This window comes from Panthera tigris, chromosome C2 (genome assembly GCF_018350195.1).
Source record: "Panthera tigris isolate Pti1 chromosome C2, P.tigris_Pti1_mat1.1, whole genome shotgun sequence".
Classification (NCBI taxonomy): domain Eukaryota; kingdom Metazoa; phylum Chordata; class Mammalia; order Carnivora; family Felidae; genus Panthera; species Panthera tigris.
This window is the reverse complement of record NC_056668.1, coordinates 155,217,480-155,237,966: the sequence shown is the minus strand read 5'-3', so window position 1 is coordinate 155,237,966 and position 20,487 is coordinate 155,217,480. Positions and strand designations below refer to the sequence as shown.

The window sequence follows — 20,487 nt, the reverse complement described above, 5'->3', positions numbered from 1 at the left end:
TGATTAGAATGTTGTGTTCCCTTAACCTCAGTTTCTTGGGGTAATAAAACCCAACCTTATCTACTTTGCGAAGACGCTGAATTGAGTTTCGATATATGAAAGCACCTGGTGGGTTTCGGCTCTTCTGCCGGGGGAATTTGGAGCCGTTATAAACGTTTAAGGAGTAAAGTGTTGTGAACACGAAAATGGGTGGAGCTTGTGTGTGGTTCACCTGAGCCCAGGAAGCCACTGACCGGTACAGAATAGAGGATGTCAGGTGGCTGTAGCACAGCCAAGGATAAAGATGGTCCGTGACCTTGACAGAGAGTAGTGTACGGGGAGATGCCTCGGGGACTGAGGCAGCAGACGAATAACGGGAGCAAAGGTGCAACTGACAAACGGAAGCGTAGGGACCAAGAGTCAGGCGGGGCCTGTGGCCGGAGGCTGATGAACGAAGGACGTCCCCGAGGCAAAGATTATGCCTTCTCATTTCCCCACACCCGGGGGCAATTTTCATTCGTATTAGGGGCCCATTTGCCCCCATGTGATGCCAAAGTCCTGCTCTGAGACAGGGGTTCCTGAAAACACTCTGAGATTCGCATACAGGGGCTTTCATGGGGAGTCGCCTTGGGAGCAACACCTATGAGGGCATGAAGGAAGCAAGACTGGACAGCAGGACAAACTGAACTGCAACGTGGTTGCATCAGAGGCCCCGCCGGCCTTGCGGGGGGCTCTGGAATGGGAGAGGCCGCTCAGAGTCCTCCCACGTTAAAGCAGGAGAGCGAGCATTTGCTTCTGCGCGTTATCCAGTAGGAGGAGGGCAGGAGCTGCTCCAGGGAGGACGGTCCTGAGAGGAGACTGGCTCAGAGCTGTCGGCTGTCAATGCTCCCGGCAGCTGGTGTGGCGAGTGCGTCAGTCCCGGACGGGGCTGTGTGGATGGGGCTGTGTGGACGGGGCTGTGTGGACGGGGCTGTGTGGATGGGGCTGTGTGGACGGGGCTGTGTAGATGGGGCTGTGCGGATGGGGCTGTGTGGACGGGGCTGTGTGGACGGGGCTGTGCGGACGGGGCTGTGTAGACGGGGCTGTGCGGATGGGGCTGTGTAGACGGCACACCACGGCACCCGCTAGGCCCCTCCAGCCCAGCGGGAGGCAGCTCAAGACTGCTGCCCCTCAGGGCCCTACTTTCCCTTCGGTATTCTCTTCCCTTCTCTGCTGCTGTCCCCCACACCCCCCTACGTGGTCTCTACAAAAACTCCACAAACCTCTCAGCACTCCCTGATCATGGAGTGCCCGTAACCCCACCTACCTTTCATCGGCCTAGAATGTCCTTCCTCATGTCTTTTTTTTTTTTTTTTTTTTAATGTTTACTTTCAGGAGAGAGATTCAGAGCATGCGTGGCGGAGGGGCTGAGAGAGAGGGGGACACAGAGACCGAAGCGGGCTCCAGGCTCCGAGCTGTCAGCACGGAGTCCGACGCGGGGCTCGAACTCACAGACTGCGAGATCGTGACCTGAGCCGCAGTCGGACGCTTAACTGACGAAGCCACCTACGCGCCCTTCCTTCCTCCCTTCTGTTCATCGAAATCATGCTCCTTCTACAGGCCCGCTTCAACGGCTCATTGTGTTGTGAACTTTGGAATTGAATCCATTTCTCCTTCCCCTAAGGTCCCAAAACGTTCTGTTGTGTGTGTCCGGCTTGCGTTACGGTTGATCTGACGTCTGTGTGTTCCCTTTATCAGATTAGAAACCCCACGAGCGCAGGACTTCCTCCTGTATCCTAGTCCCCTCCCCATAACCTAGCATCCTGCCTGGCGCAAAACAGACGTCCGCCACGTCGGAATTAATGGCGTCAGATGCTCCAAACTGTTAGGGTTTCTCGAGGAGAACCTCCCCAAAGGTGTGAAGAGCCTTTGCCAGCGCCCTGTGTTTTCCCTTCTTATTGGAAGAAGGTGAAATGTATTTGTTCAGTAGGATCCGAGTGCCTGCTCTAGGTCACATATGACAGGGCGGTTGCCTGTCGTTCTTGCTGTTGGGGTAAAATTCACACAGTATAAAGCTAATCTTTCAGAAGCACGCGGTCCAGCGGCCGTCAGTACGGCCCCGGGGCTGTGCTGCCACCACGCCTGTGGTGTGACGTCCCAAAACGTCACCCTGTTTCTACTGTCCCCGTGCAAACTGCACCGAGTCCGCTCCACGGAAGCTGGGCGTGTTGCAACGAGGAAGGGACGGGCTCCGGTGGGGAGAACGTGTACTTGCACTCACCTTTGTGTTCCTGCCTTTGCGCAGCAATCGTGCTGGCTTGTTTTTCGTGTTTCTGTCCCCGGGATGGGAAGAAACTTTCTTTGCGGTGTTCCAAGAGGGGCACGTGTGAGTTCGAGTGTCACCAGGGGTTCCAAATCCCCCATCCCGAGGGGATACTCCCCAGCCTTGGGCCCAGGGAAGGAAGGCCTGACAGACTCGGGCCCACGGGTGACCCCGAGCTCAGGAGGAGGGATGGCAGTGTGGGGTCGACTGCACCCCACCCTGTCTGCCCCCGTGTGCGTGGAGTCGAGGGGCAGCGAAACCCCTGTGACCGGTCTGTCCTCCGGTGCCCTAAAATGTCCGTCTCACTGCGATGAAACGAATAGCGTCACAAGCTGTACCAGGAAATACTCCTCCTCTTTCTTTCTGGAATGTATTCGCTTCACGGAGGAAAGGAAACTGAGGCCGAGAGGAAAGGAATGTGCTCAGGCTCACAGGGGAACGCAGGGCCAGATTTGCAGGCCGCCGTCACCAGGCGGAGGGAGGTCTCCTGCGGACGCCGCCCAGGACGTGGGCCGCCTCTCGCTGCTGTCCACCCCCGCATCCCAGTGCCACCTTCCTCACCCCACGTGTGCACACGTAGCGGCCCCACAGGGAGCCCCGTGGCTCCCCCCGCCGGGCCGGTCCTCCACACCCACGGCAGCATGGGTCCCCACCCCCATCAGGAAACCCAGCACAAACCGGCTCCGGAGAAAAGGCTCTGGCCGACTATGTACAACTTTATTTTATCTTCGTCTATAAAGGCAACATCGACTTACCCCCTTTAAAATCCCTGTTTTAAAAACACACTTTTTGGAAATGCACCCTTTATACAGGTAGAGCATGTAACAAGGTGTGAACTTACAGAAGCATTTGCAACCGGTGACTCGGTGAATCGTTTGCAAGACAGGTTTTTGTTTTGCGAGGGACTGTAGGTCTCTCCCAACTTGATTAAAGTCTTAATTCTGATTAATTAAGTCTGTAAGAACAGAGATTTAACTTAACGGTGTCAAACGATTAACTACATGATTAAAATGACTTGTGAGAAATGACTCGGTGAAATTTTGAGTCGTCCAAAAGTTAAGAAGGAGGCCAGTATTTTAAAAGAGAGGATAACGGTTTTCACAACTTCGTAGATGCTTGACACTCCTGTTTATGCCACATCGGTAATAGCTTTCAGTTGCTTATTCTTGCCTCCCTTGACTGCAGGCACTTCACTGTCATACTTTATTAGCCCTTGTTATTTTTAGTTTCGAAGGCTCTGTTTGTAAACAAGTAAAAGCCCCCAAATGCCTGTGCCTCCACCTATGTATTATGTGAAATCCGAATATCATCTGTTCCCACAAACACAAAGCGTGCCCATAAGCATATGAAAGTACGTTTGAATTTCCACAAGTGTGTTTGGATTTTTTAATGCCTTGTATTTCACGTTTGGACATCAGACCTTGCTAATGCCTTTGCATCACATCCTCACACATGGAATCAGCATCGGAAGTTTGGCTTCCGTTACCAAATAATCCTTTAAGGTAAAAGAATCAAGACAGAGGTTCATTGCTTCACTATCTGCTTCTGCACGCACCCGGCTCCAGGGGATCTACTGTCCTTCAGCTGTATTATTAGAGAAACTCTAGGACGGTGCGTCAAAGTTTTCTATATTGTTCCACAAAAGCTAGGAAGTAATTAAAGGGCCCGTTTTTCATAGCAAGAAGTAGCGACAGACTCCACCATTCAGTTCTGTGCGGGTCCCCCTGGAGAGCTCCATCGGTGCAGGTTAGAGGGGAACGAATGGTCCTTCCCGCACAGTGTCATGTGTAACCTCGTTGAGATGCGGGTCAGAATCCTCCTTCTGCTTACTCAGCCCTGCAGGCAAGCCTGGGCGGGGGGGGGGGGGGGATGCGGGGGCCCGGGTGTGCTCTCGCCCCACCGCACTCGCAGATGGCGAGAGGAGGAGCTGACCGTGGGGTGAGAGGCCCGCGCTCGGCAGTGGATGGAAGCCCTCCCGCCACTGGCTCGGGAACTCTTGCTATGATACAAGTTTAAGTAAGCTCTTCCTCTGGGAAGCTTCGCTCCGAGTTCCGCCTCTTCGCCGCTCACAGGGCATCGTGGAGATCGTGGTCCCCGGTGGACTGCGTGTAGGACGAGCTGGGAGTGTCGGGGGAGTAGAGCTGGAGGATCCTGCAGTATTGACAGGGCACGAAGGGGCCCCGGCAGGTCTTGAAGAGCTGTACGAGGTACTTGCGGAATTTCTCCCCGAGGAAGAAGTAGATGACCGGGTTGAGGCAGCAGTGAACGAAAGCCAGGGTCTCCGTGGCCTGAATGGCGTAGTCCAGGTGCCTCTCAAAGGTGCAGTCCTGAAGGACCTCCAGCTCCACCAGGGTCTCCAGGAAGAGCACCACGTTGTAAGGCGCCCAGAAACCCAGGAAGAGGGCCACCACGGCAAAGACCATCCTCACTGCCTTGCTCTTCTTCTCGTTTTTGCAGTGCTGCAGGGTCCTGATGATCATGGAGTAGCAGAACAGCATGGTGCCCAAGGGGATCACCAACCCCAGAATGTTGATCTCCAGGGAGCTCAGCACCTTCCACCTCGTGGAGTTGAGAGAGTACTTGGTTTTGCAGTAGGTGTGGTTGCGCTCCGTGTAACAGGTGCTGAATAAGAAGCCCGGAAGGGAGGCCAGCACGGCCACGGACCACGTGGCCAAGCTGGTGATGACCCCGTAAGTCAAGGTCCTCGCTCTCAAGGAAAACACCGCGTGCACTATCGCCAGGTATCTGTCGATGCTCATGAGCATGACGAAGAAGATGCCACTGTAAAAGCCCACCAAGTACATCCAGGAAATAATCTTGCAGAGACCCAGTCCAAAAACCCACTGGTCTGCAGCATAGTAGCCCCAGAAAGGGAGGGAGAACACGAAGAGCAGGTCTGAGATGGCGAGGTTGAGCAGGTACACGTCAGTCATGGACTTGAGCCTCTTGTACTTGAACAAGACCAAAACGACCACAGAATTGCCAAGGAGACCGAACAGAAAGACCAAGGAGTAGAGAGGGGGCAGGAAGAGCCCCCCGAACGCCTTGACGCCTTCTTTGGTGCAAGGCTTGGGGATGTTTTCATAGAGATAGTAATTGTGATAGATGCTTTCATCCATGGTGGTGTCTGCTGTGTCCGTGGGGTTCATTTTCAAATCTCCGGGCTCCTCGACGCAGGTCTGAGCCCAACCAGAAGCTAATGAGGGAAGAGCAGACGCGATCTCTGTAGGAACAAAAGCAAATCGAAAAGGTGCTGACTACAGAGCATAGCGCTGAGTATTGTGCCCCGGCTCGTGACACCCCTTCCCAGCCTTCCCAAGTTGAAGGGTTCCTCGCAGGGCAGTGCAGCCCAATAAAACGATCCTGCTGTTTGGAGTTAGCAGATTCCAAGCCCTAGCTCTGTCACTCCCCTCCTGCTCTGGGGCGGGGGGGGGGGGGGGGGCTTGAATCCCCACACTTGTACATGGGGACAGTAAAACCTCCTTCTCAAGGAGGCGTTTTCAAGGATGCATTTCGAAACGATAGTCTGGGGTTACTGAATCATCTGCAGGACAGTTGAGATTCCCAACAGCCCCACACCCATGGCCGTCTTAGTGACTTAAAAGCAAAACAAAAACAAAACAGAAAGATTAAAAATCTGTGCATGTTTCCCCTTCACATTAGAACTCCAAAAATTCCGTAATTGCTTAGGTAATCATTGGGCTAGAAGGGTGGCTCGGATTTTATATAAAAATTCCAATTCCTCCTGCAAGCTTGACATACATTTCGAAGCGTGCTCCCTGGTATTGTGCATTTAATCCCACTCCCGTGCTCCTGCCCGCCCCCCACCGCACTCCCAACAAAGTCGGGTGCTCTAAGCCAAGCAAGCGTACTGAGCCACGGTGCAGGTGCCTCACGAAACCTTCGGAGAGGTTGAGCGACTTCTGAAGGCCACACAGTTGCATGCAGAGCTCGTTCTTTGGTCCCCAGATCCCAGTGATGTGCTGGCACACCACGTCCGGGGAGGTCAGGAGGGGGCTCTGACTTCTGGTGCTTGCTGGCGTCTGTCGTGCAAACACTTGCACCGGGGCGAAATCCCAGCCACCAACTGCCTCGCGAAATTCCTGAATCTCTAACAGTCTTTACCAGCCCCTGGGAGTTGGTGCAAGTCGGCTCTGGTACGCACTCCCAAGTCCCATGTCATCCTAGAACACCATCTTAGATGGGAACGTGCCTGGCCTCCCGGGCCTGGTGGCGAGCTGCTCCCGGGCCAGTCGGACGCTAACGCAGCAGATGCGTGTAGAAGGCCCCGCGAATGCTGGAGCACTCAGGTAATTGCGCTGTACTCGGACGGCAATGCGAGTCGGTCTTTTCGTCAACGCTGCACGCAAAAAATCAGTCCCGCGCACTGAATCCTAGCACAGTGGGAATCAGCCTGACAGATCTCGAGAAGGCGCATCATGGCCAGAAATGAAATCTCTCTGCTTCCCCAACCACCCTCCTTTCCTATGTGAATTGGCAGGTGAAGAGGTTGAGACTTTCTTAAAGTTACATGCATGCTCACATGCGGATCAGAGCAATTTAGGGATGACGGGCTTTCTGACTCAAGGCTATTCCTCTTGCTTCCTTTTTTTTTTTTTTTGGAAAGATTTTTTTTTTTTTTTTTTTTTAAGTCATCTCTACACCCAATGTGGGGCTCGGAACTCCCGACCCTGAGATCAAGAGTCACACGCTCTACAGACTGAGCCGGGCACCCCCTCTTGCCTCCTTCTTTAACACCCCCAATATTCCTGATCACAGCCCTTTCACATTGTTCAGTAACTCACATCTACTCCCTTTTTCACCACCCTTACCACGACACACCCAGACACTCCAACCTATTTGGTTTCTCAAGAGAGGGATTTGAGTTTACTTCTGCAAACAGATGCAGGGGCATCTGAAGGATCTTGGAGAAAGTGTTGTACAAGGACTATCGATTCTAGTTCAATAAATGACAATCCCGGTCTCTCTCCACCATTTTACCAGTGAAAACGGAGGGAATAGAAGAGGCTGAGGAGTTGGGAAATTGCCAGGAGAACAAGACAAGTAAACACAGCTGGTAGATGTTGGGGATTATTCCATCGGCCTCATTTGTTAGTGTTTCTTGACCTGGGAGTCCTGATAGAAGCAAGCAGCAGAAAAAACTGTGTGTTTGATAAAAATTATCTGTGTCTTCTGAGCGTGTGGATTCGGGCCAGAGGTGTGCAGGGAGAGAGCCCCGCATATGTAAGTGCCCATCAGGCGAGGGCTTGGGGGGTGTAAGTAGATGGGATGTGAGCTCTGAGAGCCAGCAGCGAGCCCCAGGATGCCCGGGAAGCCCGAGTTGGAAGCACTGGGTGAGCGGCTGGCCTGCTCTCAGCACTTCCAAAGTCCACACAGCCTTCTAGAAAGCAGTGCGCGGCCTGAGGCCCCGGGAACGGCCCCGTCTCCACTTACCTTGCTTGTCCGACGGTGGTTCTGGGCAAGGTCCGTGAGTCAGTGCCAGGCTTGTGCGAGAAGCTGAGCGCTAAGAAGGATGCCTTTGAAGGCGCGTGGCTTCCTGTGTCAGCTCTGTCCCTCACCCATCTACGCTGAGTTCAAGTGTTTTTTTTTTTTTTTTTTTTCTGATAGAAGTGAGAAGCAGAAAGTGAGTGACTCGTAGTCAGTCACTTCCCCAAACTGAAAGCTAGGAAGGTTTGCTGTCTGCTAGATCAAAGAGGAAAATGAAGTCAGTTTTCTTCTAAAAGAGAAACGTTACGTTTTTAAAAGTGTACTCCTTGGATTTTTAATGTAAAGAATTTCCTTGCGTAGAAACGATCTTTATGTTCTGGATCGGTGAGCTGTTTGTTATTTGCCCGCGGTGGGTGTGCGATGGCAAAGCGGCCGTGACGTGCCGATCCTCAAACAGGTGGGACCTGAGGGGGTCGGGGTGGGGGGAGGCCAGATCCATGCAAGAAGGGTCATCAGAGAAACATGTATCCAGATGCGTGTGTCTCAGAGGGCTTTAGTCAACCCCGCTCAATAACTTGTGTAGAGTGAGGGCCAACATAGCTTCAAGCCCCCTTTGCAGCAGGAGGACCCCTCCCCAGGCCCCTCCACCTAGAAATCGCGGAGCTTCCACAGACCGTGATCTCAGCAGAGTCCCTCTGGGTTTGCGTAGCAGTCACAGCCGAGGGGCTGACATCAGTCCTAAGTCTTTTGAGTATCATATCCTCAGCTTCTGCCAGCTTCCAGTGCTTTCCCTCTGTATGTCTACAGTTGCTTAACCCTTAGGTCTGGCTTAAAAGAGCCACAATGTCAGGGCCCCTGGGTGGCTCAGTCGATTAAGTGACTGACCTCGGCTCAGGTCATGATCTCACAATTCGTGGGGTCGAGCCCCGCATCGGGCTCTGTGCTGACAGCTCAGAATCTGGAGCCTGGGTTCTGTGTCTCCCTCTCTCTCTCTATCCCTCCCCCACTCATGCTCTGGGTGGCTCAGTCGGTTAAGCATCCGACTTTGGCTCGGGTCACGATCTCACCGTTTCCAAGTTCGAGCCCCATGTCAGGCTCTGTGCTGACAGAGCCTGGAGCCTGCTTTCAGATTCTGTGTCTCCCTCTCTCTCTGCCTCTCCCCCACTTGTGCTCTGTCTCTCTCTCTCTCTCAAAAATCAATAAGCATTAAAAAATTTTTTTAATTAAAAAAAAGCCACAATGTCATTTTTCCTAAGGAATTTGCATGAATAGGAACTAAAATATTGAGCCAGAACAGTGTTTTATTGCCCTTTCATTATTACCCCTCCTAAAGAGTCTTTTCAGGTATTTTTTTCCTAATCATCTCCCCATGAAATTTTAATACCACAGCCCAACTATATATCGTTATGTAGTATGTGTACATCAATGCTTTATATATAAAAAGAGTAAGCTTATTTCCATCCCCAAGAACCAATTTTTGCCTCCTTGAGGGCAATACTGCTTTTACTAAGAATGCACGAGTTAGCCAGTGGTTTCCCAGGGGTTCTTTGCCCCCAGGGCACCTGGCCAGTATCTGGAGACATCTTCTCTGGGGATCGGAGTTTTTCCTGGGTCCTAACAAGAAGAGGCCAGGAACCCTGCTGAAATCCTACACGGCGTAGGACAGCCCTCCACAGCGAAGCTCTCCTGGCCACAATGCCAACAGTACCGAGGCTGAGAGAGCGGAGCGAGGGCAGCGTCCCCGGACCCTGAGAGAGAGCACCGATCCGTGCCCGAATTGGGGAACTCTGGGCTTGAGTTCAGGTGAAACACGGGTCCTTACTGGCGCACTTTTTGGGGGCTTTCCAAGGCCAATCTTGTGAACTCTGGAAGCAGATAGAGTAAAAAAAAAAAAAAAACAAACAAAAAAAAACCAGTCCCTAACCTATTTGATGGGTGAGTCTATGCCCGTTACACAGGGTAACTTGTAGAATAAACACAGTTTTGGGTCCCGTCACCCTCTTTCTCTTCAGCGGTTTGCTGGTGGACGCCTTGTGGCAGAGATTACGGGTCTTTGTGAAGAGCCTAGTGGGCGAGACTGTCACCCTCAAGGTCGGGCCCAGCGACACCGCTGAGAATCAAAAACCGAAGTCCGAGACAAGGAGGGCATCCCGCCTGAGCAGCAGCTTCGGGTCTTTGCGAGCAGATGGCTAGAGGATGGCCTCACCCTCTCAGCCTACAGTAGCCAGGAGGGGGCCACCTTGCACTTTGGTGCTTCACCTGTGCACCTGTGGCATCCCTGCACCTCCCCTCCGCCAGGGCTGGCCCTGGCCCGGCAATACAACTGGGGCAAGGCGACCCGCCACAGAGGTTCTGTTCGCCTGCACCCCCGCGCTCTCACCTGCCGCAACACCAACAACCTGCACCCCGCGAAGGTCAAAGGAGGGCCCTCCGTTGGTCCTTCCTCTGCCGGCAGGGCGGCCTCCTGCCCAGGCCCCGAGGCTCTGGGGCCTCAGGAAAGTTTCCCTTTCGTCGACGTGAGCCGCAAAAGCAAAACAAAACCCATAATTTTAGAAATGTGGAGCCAGAGGAAGCTTCTATCACGGAATCACAGGCCCTGAGGGACAAGTCAGAGAGCCCGGGGCGCAGTGTGTGAATTGCGACAGCCCTGGAAGGGCCCATCTGAGCACCCTGCCTCCAGGGTCTGGCCCGGGGGGGGGGGGGGGGAGCGTTGGGGCGTCAGGGTCCTAGAACATGTGATGTCTGCAGGTACACATGGTCGTATGCGGTCACGGGCATCATGGGTCTGCAGCTGATGCTCCCCGACTGCACCTGCGGGGTGAGCATGGCAGCCCCGAGCGAGGAACGGCAGCTCCCTGTTGGGCTTGGATCCCAGGGCCGCTCCTCGACAGCTCCGTGAAGCTCAACCTTCTCATCTGTAAAAAGGGCTGCTACTGTGTGAGAGAGGATTCACCAGCCAGTGTTTGCGAAGCACTTCGCACGGTTCCTACTACAGACAGGAACCAGTGGTGAAAGTGAGGATAAGAGGCACAGTAACAGCTTTCTCTCATGAGCTGGCTGAGGTTGGCACGTTGCCCGTAGCCATACCTAGGAATCCAGGAGATATCTGGGTCTCGCCTCAGTGGGCCACATTCAGTGCCTGCGTGAGGGTTCGGGCGAAAAGCGGGTTTCAGGTGTGCACGTTGCAGAGGCTGTTGCCCTGGGGGAAGTCAGTCTTCAGGTTTGCAAAGTAATACCGTTACTGTCCTGGAGAAACACAAAGTAGGTTTCCCCTCCAGAAACGGTTTCAGAACTAAACGGTACCCCCACCCCCAAAAGGACCACGTTCTCAGGAAAGCCTGTCTCATAGATGGGGAAGCAGGAACCCAGAGAGGGCGCGCGGGACGCTCAGGGCAGCGCGGCCAGGGACAGCGTCGGGGCTGACACCTATACTCCTGACATTTTCGCGGACACCATCTCCCGCCGGGCCGAATTTCTGAAACCTGACCAGAGAGGCGCAGACCAACAGCACGCACGCAGGGCAAAGCCTCCCGCAGGGCAGGGTGGGGCGCAGGCGTCCGACGAGAAGGAATCGGTGACACGAGACGACGGCGCCCTCTGGTGCACCAAACCTGACTTCAACCCCAGACACGGGAAAGTACACACTCCCCAGGCCAGGCACACCATGCCGACCCACAGGAACCAGCTTATCTGACACTGGCCTCGGCTCCCAAGGCCTTCGGGAGGAGCTCCGTGGGACTCAGCTGCACAGCAGTGGCAGTAAAGCATCGAAGACTCGGCGTCAGACCTGCTGCACGCTTTTAAAACGAGAGAAGGCTACCAGGCAGGGCCACACGGGGCGCTGGACCCAGGGATGGTAACAGCGAGCTGGGGCTCTGGGGGGGCAGCTTATGTTTGACAAGCAGGGTGAGTTAGTTTTCATGGGTCCTCTGTTGATTGGGTAACTTGGATAATTTGGGATCTTGGGCTGTCCTTAGTTGTCTGGTACCCGGTCCCCCGGTGATGAGGGCGTTCGGTGAACAGTGGCCCCAGAGCAGAGGTGCTGAAAAGGGGGTGCCTGCTTAGACAGGGGGACTGGTTGGCCTCTAGCCGGGGCCTCAAAACCGGATCAAGACAGCACTTAAACAAACAAGCTGTTTCACAGGGGAGGTCTGGATACACAGATGAAACTTTGGTAAGGAAAGAGAAAATGGCAAACAATTAAATTACAAAGTGATTTTTTTTTAATTTTTACCCTTATTTTTGAGAGGGACCGAGAGAGAGAGAGAGAGAGAGAGAGAGAGAGAGAGAGAGACAGAGCGTAAGCAGGGGAGGGATAGAGAGAGAGGGAGACACAGAATCCAAAGCAGGCTCCAGACTCTGAGCTGTCAGCACAGAGCCTGACACGGGGCTTGAATTCACAAACCATGAGATCACGACCTGAGCTGAAATCAGATGCTTAACCGACTGAGCCACTCAGGCGCCCCAACTACAAAGTGATTTTTAACGAGATAACTAAAAATCCCTGCACATTTGGAAATTAGAAAACACATTTTCATGTAACCTGGAATATATCATAATGGAAAATAGAAAACACTTGTAATTGAACAATAATAAAATATCACTTATCCAAAATTGTGGTAGGCAGCTGAAGCCGTCCCGAGAGGGAAATTTAGTCTTTAAATGTTTACACCAGAAGAGAAGAAAGGATGAAAATTAATGAGAACTGTTCAACTGGAAAAAGAAATAGTAGAAAAAGGAATTGTAGAATAAATTAAAAAATGGTATAAGGAAATAAACAATAAACGTAAGAACAGAAATTAAACAAAATTTGAAAGTAAAATAAAACTCATTACAGTATTTGAAAACACCAACAAAACTGACAAACCTCTAGGAAGATAGGTAAAGAAAAAAAAGGAAACAATCTTAGAATATAAAGGGAGGTATACTGAGATTAGAAGGATAAGAAACATTATGAATGATATTACCACAATGGATTTGAAAACTTAGATAAGATGCATAAATTCCTAGAAAACGTATTTACCAAAATTGGCTCAAAAATAAACGCAAAATCTGACATCTTTTTAAAAATTGAATCAGCACTTTAAATGCTTTAGCACAAAAAAGTAAAAAAAATATTCAAGACAGATGATTTTACAGGCAAATTCTAGCAAACATGCAAGGTACATATAATTCTACTCTTATGTGTCTCCCCTCGCCCCCCGGAATTACAAAAATAAGAATACTCCTTATTTTATGAAGTTAGCATAACCAAACTGTATGAAAAAATAAAATTACTCCGTTTCACTCATGAATATACTGATGCAAATATCCTATCTAAAATACTGACAAACCAAATACACTAAAGTTGAAAAAGTACATAATGGCCAATTTAGTTCATTTCAGGAATGCAAAGTTGGTTTGATATTATAGAATCTATTAATGCAACTCACCACATTAGCAGAATAAAAGAGAAAAGCGCTGACACAGGGCATATTGAACGAGAAGAATATTCATGATTTGAAACACACACACATGAGCACTAGCACATTAAGAACAAAAGGGAACTTCTTTAAATTGATAAAGGTAGCAATTTATAAACTGTAAATAGCAAAAGCCATTCCTTTTAAATTTTTTTTTAAGTTTTTAAACTTATTTTGAGAGAGAGAGAGCGAGCACGAGCAGGGAAGGGGCAGAGAGAGAGAGGGGAGAGAAGAATCCCAAACAGGCTCCCAGCTGTCAGCACAGAGCCTGATGTGGGGCTCAATCCCACGAACTGCACGATCATGACCTGAGCCAAAACCAAGAGTGGGATGCTCAACTGACTGAGCCACCCACGCGTCCCAAAGCCATTCCTTTTAAAATCAGGACCATGATTAGAGTGCCCACCAGCAACAGTTCTATCAGAGCTTGTAGAAAAGGACAAGATTTTAAAATAAAAGATACAATGATGGGGCGCCTGGGGGGCTCAGTCGGTTGAATGACAGACTCTTGGTCTGGGCTCAGGTCATGATCTCGCGGTTCGTGGGTCCGAGCCCCGTGTCGGACTCTGTGCTGACGGCTCAGAGCCTGGAGCCTGCTTCGGATTCTGTGTCTCCTTCTCTCTCTGTTCCTCCCCTGCTCACGCTCTGTCTCTCTCTCTCAAAAATAAGATTAAGTTTTTTTTTTTAATAAATAAAAGAATGAATTCAACAAATTTGCAGCATACAAAATCAATATACAAAAAACCAGTTGCATTTCTATACACTAACAATGAACAATCCGAAAAAAAGTTAAGAAAGCAATTCCATTTACAATAATATTAAAAAGAATAAAATACCTGGAATAAACTTAATCGAGGAGGTGAAAGACTTGTACACTGAAAACTGCAAAGCACTGCTGAAAGAAATTAAAGACGACACAGGTAAACGGAAACTCACCCCATGTTCATGGATTAGAAGACTTAATAATAAGATGTCGAACTACCCAAACCAACCTACAAGGTTAAGGCTACCCCTATCAAAACCCCAAAAGGGTTTTTTGCAGAAAGAGAAAAATCCATCCTAAAATTCATATGGAATCTGAAGGGACCCTGAAAGGGTCAAACAACCTTGAAAAAGAAGAACGAAGTTGGAGTTCTCACACTTCCTGATTTAAAAACTTACTATAAAGCTACAGTCATTGGGGCACCTGGGTGGCTCAGCTGGTTGAATGACAGACTCTTGGTCTGGGCTCAGGTCGTTATCTCATGGTTTCTGGGTTTGAGCCCCCCACCCCCCGTCGAGATCCACCCTGACAGTGTAGAGCCTGCTTGGGCTTCTCTCTCTCCCTCCATCTCTGCTCCTCTCCCTGATCCCTGATCCCTGATCGTGCTCTCTCTCTCAAAATAAATAAACACTTTCTAAACAGATGCAAATAATGTCATACTCCCCAGAAACCCTATGTGTGAAAGCCCATGTGTGACATCAGCCACCCTCACCTGCAAAACCCTAACATAACAATGTAACTAGAGAAACTACTGACGGGTTAAAGCCCGGAGGAGAGCTGTCTTCTTCAAATGCCTGAAGAGCTACTCCATCATCCGAGGTTACAATTCTTCAGGGCACATTCTCTGCATCACCTTCTACCCCACCCACCCAACACAAACACAAACCACCAAATCCTGTCTCTGGAATAACCAATTATCTTCTTTCTACCTTTTTTTTAAGTTGATTTATTTATTTTTGAAAGCGGGTGAGTGAGTGCACATGAGGCGGGGAAGGACACAGAGACAGGGAGAGAGAGAAAATCACAAGTAGGCTCCACACTGTCAGCACGGAGCCCAGCACAAGGCTTGAACTCATGAACCTCGAGATCATGACCTGAGTCGCAGTCGGATGCTCAGCCGAGCCACCCAGGTGCCCTTTCTACCTTTCGGTCAGTCCTGGCTGAGCTTCTTCCTCCCGAGCTCAATGTTCTATCCCTTCTTTGCTACACACAATTGAGGACACAAAATATACAAACACAGGTTTGTATATTTTGGAAGTATAAACAATGTTAATGTCCCCATTTTATACACGAGGGGGATGATAAGTGAAAGAGAGTAACAGACACACAGTTACTACAGCCTTGGAGAGGCTGACATGAAGAGTCACCTTGAGGAGGGAATGAGAAAAAAAACATCCTATTCCTGCTGTCCCGACAATCCTCGGGTGGGACCCGGGAATCGGGAGGTGGCTGTGGAGACTAGGAAACAGGTTGCGGAGGGCACCGTGCTCTGTGGCTGCCATCTTTTTTGGTCTAGGGGAAAAAGGAGAAAACTTGTCAGAAAATAATGGCACCACGACGACCCCGATAGTGGGGCTTGAACTGCAAAACCCAGGCCTTTCAACAGAGAAAAATGAGACTGTTGAGAAGCAGTGGGAGAAACCCTGGGCCATATTCCTTCAGGGTCCCTCCCTCCTCACTGTTCCCAGATGTCAAACACGGTCTCCCCCATCCCTCAGGAACAATGACCCCTTCCTCACTCTCACCCAGCGTCCTCCAGCCCTGCCATTTCCCTGACACTCCCGCACCAACACGCAGTCCCAGAATCTGCTTAACTATGAGCGCCGCGGGGCTACGGTAACGGTTGGGATGTATTACGCCTCCCTGAGGGCCAGAGTCAATGTGGAGAATGAACAGTGTGGGATGAAACACCAATGGCTGAGCATTCACCTCATATCCATGTTGCCACCGTGGTTCTCTTGTGCCAGGAGACCTGAGAACATTCCGAGACAAAGAAGTGAAAACTAATATAAAACAAAGTGCATTTTTAATCAAAAAGCATTTTTCAGGGGCGCCTGAGTGGCTCGGTCAGTTAAGCTTCTGACTCCTGACTTCAGCTCAGGTTCATCTCACGGTTCATGAGTTTTCGAGCCCTGAGTCGGGCTCTGCTGACAGTGCCAAGCCTACTTGGGACTCTCTGTCTCTCCCTCTCTCTCTGGCCCTCCCCTGCCTCTCTCTCTCAAAATAAATAAATTACTTTAAAAAATACATTTAAAAACCATTTCTCATACATTATTAACGGTACTTCAAAACATTATGTAGAGGCATGCCTGGATAGCAGTCAGTAGACTCTTGATCTGGGGTTTGCAAGTTCGATCTACATTGGATGTAGAGATCACTTAAAAAAAAATTAAAATATTTGAAAAAAAGTTATGTAGAAAATAGTAACTTTTGCTTTTTTCTGAAAATATTTAAATTTTAATAACACAAAATGATAGTGAAGTTATTGTCAAGCAAAGATGCGTGTTTGTGTGCGTGCATGTGTGTTAGCTTATATGTGTGTGTGCGTGACTGAATACATATACTTTTGGGCACAAAAATGATTACACAATGGCCTGAACTAATAATAAGCAAATACAGCGAGAGCTATCCATGGTACAACAGTATGTCTTGATCACGAAAGCTCTGCTCCTTCATACCTTTTTGAAACTGGGCTCATTTCACTTTATGAGACAACCACACATCATTAGCAGTTTTTTTTTAATATGAAATTTATTATCAAATTGGTTTCCATACAACACCGAGTGCTCATCCCAACAGGTGCCCTCCTCAATGCCCACCACCCACCCTCCCCTCCCTCCCACCCCCCATTCACCCTCAGTTTATTCTCAGTTTTTAAGAGTCTCTTATGGTTTGGCTCTCTCCTTCTCTAACTTTTTTTTTTTTTTTCCTTTTCCTTCCCCTCCCCCCATGGGTTTCTGTTACGTTTCTCAGGATCCACATAAGAGTGAAAACATATGGTATCTGTCTTTCTCTGACTTATTTCACTTAGCATCACACTCTCCAGTTCCATCCACGTTGCTACAAAAGGCCATAGTTCATTCTTTCTCATTGCCACGTAGTAGTCTATTGTGTATTCCATTCCATTGCCACGTAGTATTCCATAAAGAAATTCCACATTTCTTTATCCATTCATCAGCTGATGGACATTTAGGCTCTTTCCATCATTTGGCTATGGTTGAAAGTGCTGCTAGAAACATCGGGGTACAAGTGCCCCTGGGCATCAGCATCCTGTCTCCCTTGGGTCAATTCCCAGCAGTGCCACCGTTAGCAGTTCTAAGATGTATTTGAATATCTTGGTTTATTTAAGGAGAAAATGAAAGGTTCTACAATCAATAACTGAGTGCTGGAAAAGAATCACTCCTGCATATAATCGAGAAGTAGAACTGGTTGCTCAAGCTACATTAAACAGTCAAGTCTATCAGTGTCAGTCAAGCTACATTAAACATATTTTAACATACAAACTGATTTTAGAATCATGAAACAAAGAAATGGATTTTCCACTTTGAGTATAACATCATTTGTTTATGAGCAAAATCGGCTCAACAACTAATTTTGCAAGTAAAGGAATAACCGCATTAGAGTGATACTATTAAAACTCACCTATCTAATATGCTTGTTTTAAAATGCTTCTTTCCTCTAAGAGTTTCTGTTTGATGCTTCTATTGCCTCTAGAGATGACTGTCGCTCCAAACTGTCACATCTTCATCTGCATACTAGGGCCTCTCGTGGGTCACGCGCTATGAAGTAATGTAACCAGTTTTCAGTTCAGTCTTATTTTCTACCTAACATTTAGATTCAGAAGTTCAAAATGAGTTTGGACGATCCAAAGGATATTACCATTCTTAGATATGTGGGAAATTTACATATGAAAATATATTCCTTCTCAGGAAATTGAGAGTTAAGTTTCAAAATGCTTACATAGGAGAGTGCTCAAGATAATCACCAACAATATCATGCCCACACAGCTTATGGTTTAGCAGTGATGGTTTATTATGACAGAGCCTGGAGTATTTGGGGAGAAAATCTTACTGTAAGCTAAAACCTAGAAAAATTCACATAATTAGTTTTATGATAAAGGTATTACCCCAGCTGTCACATCATATGGCAGATCTTTATTACTGTTATTGCCCCCAAGCTAAAATGTAATGCTTCATTTCGGCAGTTATTTTAAGGGCCACAGCCTAATTGATTATATGCATATGTAACCTTGTCAGCACTGAGTTCAGAATTAAAAAGTTAAAACCAGATAGAGTATACTCATCTAAAATAAATTGGGGGCGCTTGGGTGGCTCAGTCGGTTGAGCACCAGACTTTGGCTCAGGTCATGATCTCATGGTTCCTGAGTTCAAACCCCACATCCGGCTCTCTGCTGCCAGTGCAGAGCCTGTATGGGATCCTCTGTCCCCCCACCACCCCCCGCCTCTCTGCCTCTCCCCTGCTCACGCTCTCTCTTTCAAAAATAAACATTTAGAAAACAAAACTAAAAACATAAGTAAACTGAAGGGCACCTGGGTAGCTCAATTGGTTAAGTGTCTGACTCTTGATTTTGGCTCAGGTCATCATCTCACAGTTGTGAGATTAAGCCCCACGTTGGGCTCTGCGCTGAGTGCTGAGCATAGAGCCTGCTCGGGATTCTCTCTCTGTCCCTTCCCCCTTGTGATCTCTCTTTCTCTCTCTCAAAATAAATAAATAAACATTAAAAAAAATAAACTGAAAGTCATATATGAAAACTAAATAAAATATTGATATTGGGTTGGGCCAATATCTAAGATTCTTTCAAGGAATCCAGTATTTTTGTAATACTACTAAGTTAAATAATTTTAACTATTCTCTATCCAAAAAGTGTACATTGAGGGGGTGCGTGGATGGCTCAGTCAGTTAAGTTTCCAGCTCTTGATATTGGCTCAGGTCATGATCTCACTGTCATGAGATTGAGCCCTGCGTTAGGCTCTGTGTGCTGGACATGGAGTCTGCTTGGGATTCTCTCTCTCCCTCTCTCTCTCTCTCTCTGCCCCTCCCCTGCTTGTTCTCTCTCTCTCAAAATAAACATTTAAAAATTAAAAAATTAAAAAGCGTACAGTGAGGGGCACCTGGCTGGCTCAGTCAGTGCAGCATGTGACTCTTAATGTCAGGGTTGTGAGTTCGAGTCCCATGCTGGGTGTAGAGATTACTTTAAAATAAAATATTTAAAAATAATTTTTTTAATGTTTATTTTTGAGAGAACGAGAGCGTGTGCAGGGGAGAGGCAGAGAGAGCAGGGTGGGCGGGGGAGGGGGCAGTGGTGGACAGAGGATCCAAAGCAGGCTCTGCACCGACAGCTGAGAGCCCGATGTGGGGCTTGAACTCATGAACCGCGAGACCATGACCTGGGCTGAAGTTGAATGTGTCACTGACTGAGCCATGCAGGTGTCCCTAAAAAAAATTTTTTTAATGGTTATTTAGTTTTGAGAGAGACAGAGGGCAAGAGAGAGTGGGGGAGGGGCAGAGAGAGAGAGAGGAAGACACAGAATCTGAAGTAGGTTCCGGGCTCCGCGCTGTCAGCGCAGAGCCCAACTCGGGGCTTGAGCTCACCAACTGTGAGATCATGACCTGAGCTGAAGTCAGAGGCTTAACTGACTAAGCCACCCAGGCGCCCCTAAAACAAATTTGTTTTTAATGTGTACAGTGAACTATCACAGATGTGATGACGATGCCAGTGGTTTTCCCTGCCAATGCTTTTATACCACTAGGGCAAATGTCAACAGAGTAAAAAAGACAAATAACACTTTTATATTATTACAAAAATAGTTTTGGACTTCCAAGCACACTAAACACATCTCTGGTTCCCCCAGATTTCCACATCCCACACTTTGAAAACTGTAGTATTAGGGTAATGAATTGTGTCAAAAGGTAACACAGGGTATAGTGCGGCATCTTCAAATTAATCCTGGCCACAATTTACAACATTGTAAGTAATCACATGTAATCTTGGGTTAGGCGAAGGCTTCTCAGATATATCACAAAAGCACAAGCAAGAAAAAATAGGTAAATTGGATTTCATGAAGATTAAAACTTTTGTGCTTCAAAGGATACCATCATGAAAGTAAAGACAAGCCACAGAATGGAACAAAAATTGCAATTCATATATTTGATATGGGACTTGTATCCAGAATACAGAAATGCTTATGACTCACTAAGAAGACAAGGAACCAAATCTGAAATGAAGAAAGGAGCTAATACACATTTCTCCAAGTAAGAGATGCAAATAGCTAATAAGCACATGAAAAGATGTTCAACATCATTAGCCATCAGAGAATGTAAATCAAAACTGCAATGATTTACAACTTCACACCCACTGGGTTAGTTATAAACAAAAAGACAAATAGCAAGAAGTGTTGGCAAGGATGTGAAGAAATTGGAACCTTCAATATATCGCTAGTGGGAAGGTACAATGGTGCAGCCACTTTGGAAAACAGTTTGGCAACTCCCCAGACAAAAAGAGTTACCATACA

General features: G+C 48.5%; 1 protein-coding gene across 1 annotated transcript; it reads right to left on the bottom strand.

Annotated features, from left to right (window-relative positions):
* Positions 1 to 4,330: 4,330 nt before the first annotated feature.
* On the bottom strand, positions 4,331 to 7,918 carry CCR4 (C-C motif chemokine receptor 4). Its single transcript, XM_007099052.3, has 2 exons — positions 7,736 to 7,918; positions 4,331 to 5,504 (listed from the first exon to the last, which is right to left on the bottom strand). Exon 2 carries the CDS (start codon positions 5,428 to 5,430, stop codon positions 4,348 to 4,350), a length of 1,083 nt encoding a protein of 360 aa, XP_007099114.1. The 5' UTR covers positions 5,431 to 5,504; positions 7,736 to 7,918; the 3' UTR covers positions 4,331 to 4,347.
* Between the last annotated feature and the right edge of the window lie 12,569 nt (positions 7,919 to 20,487).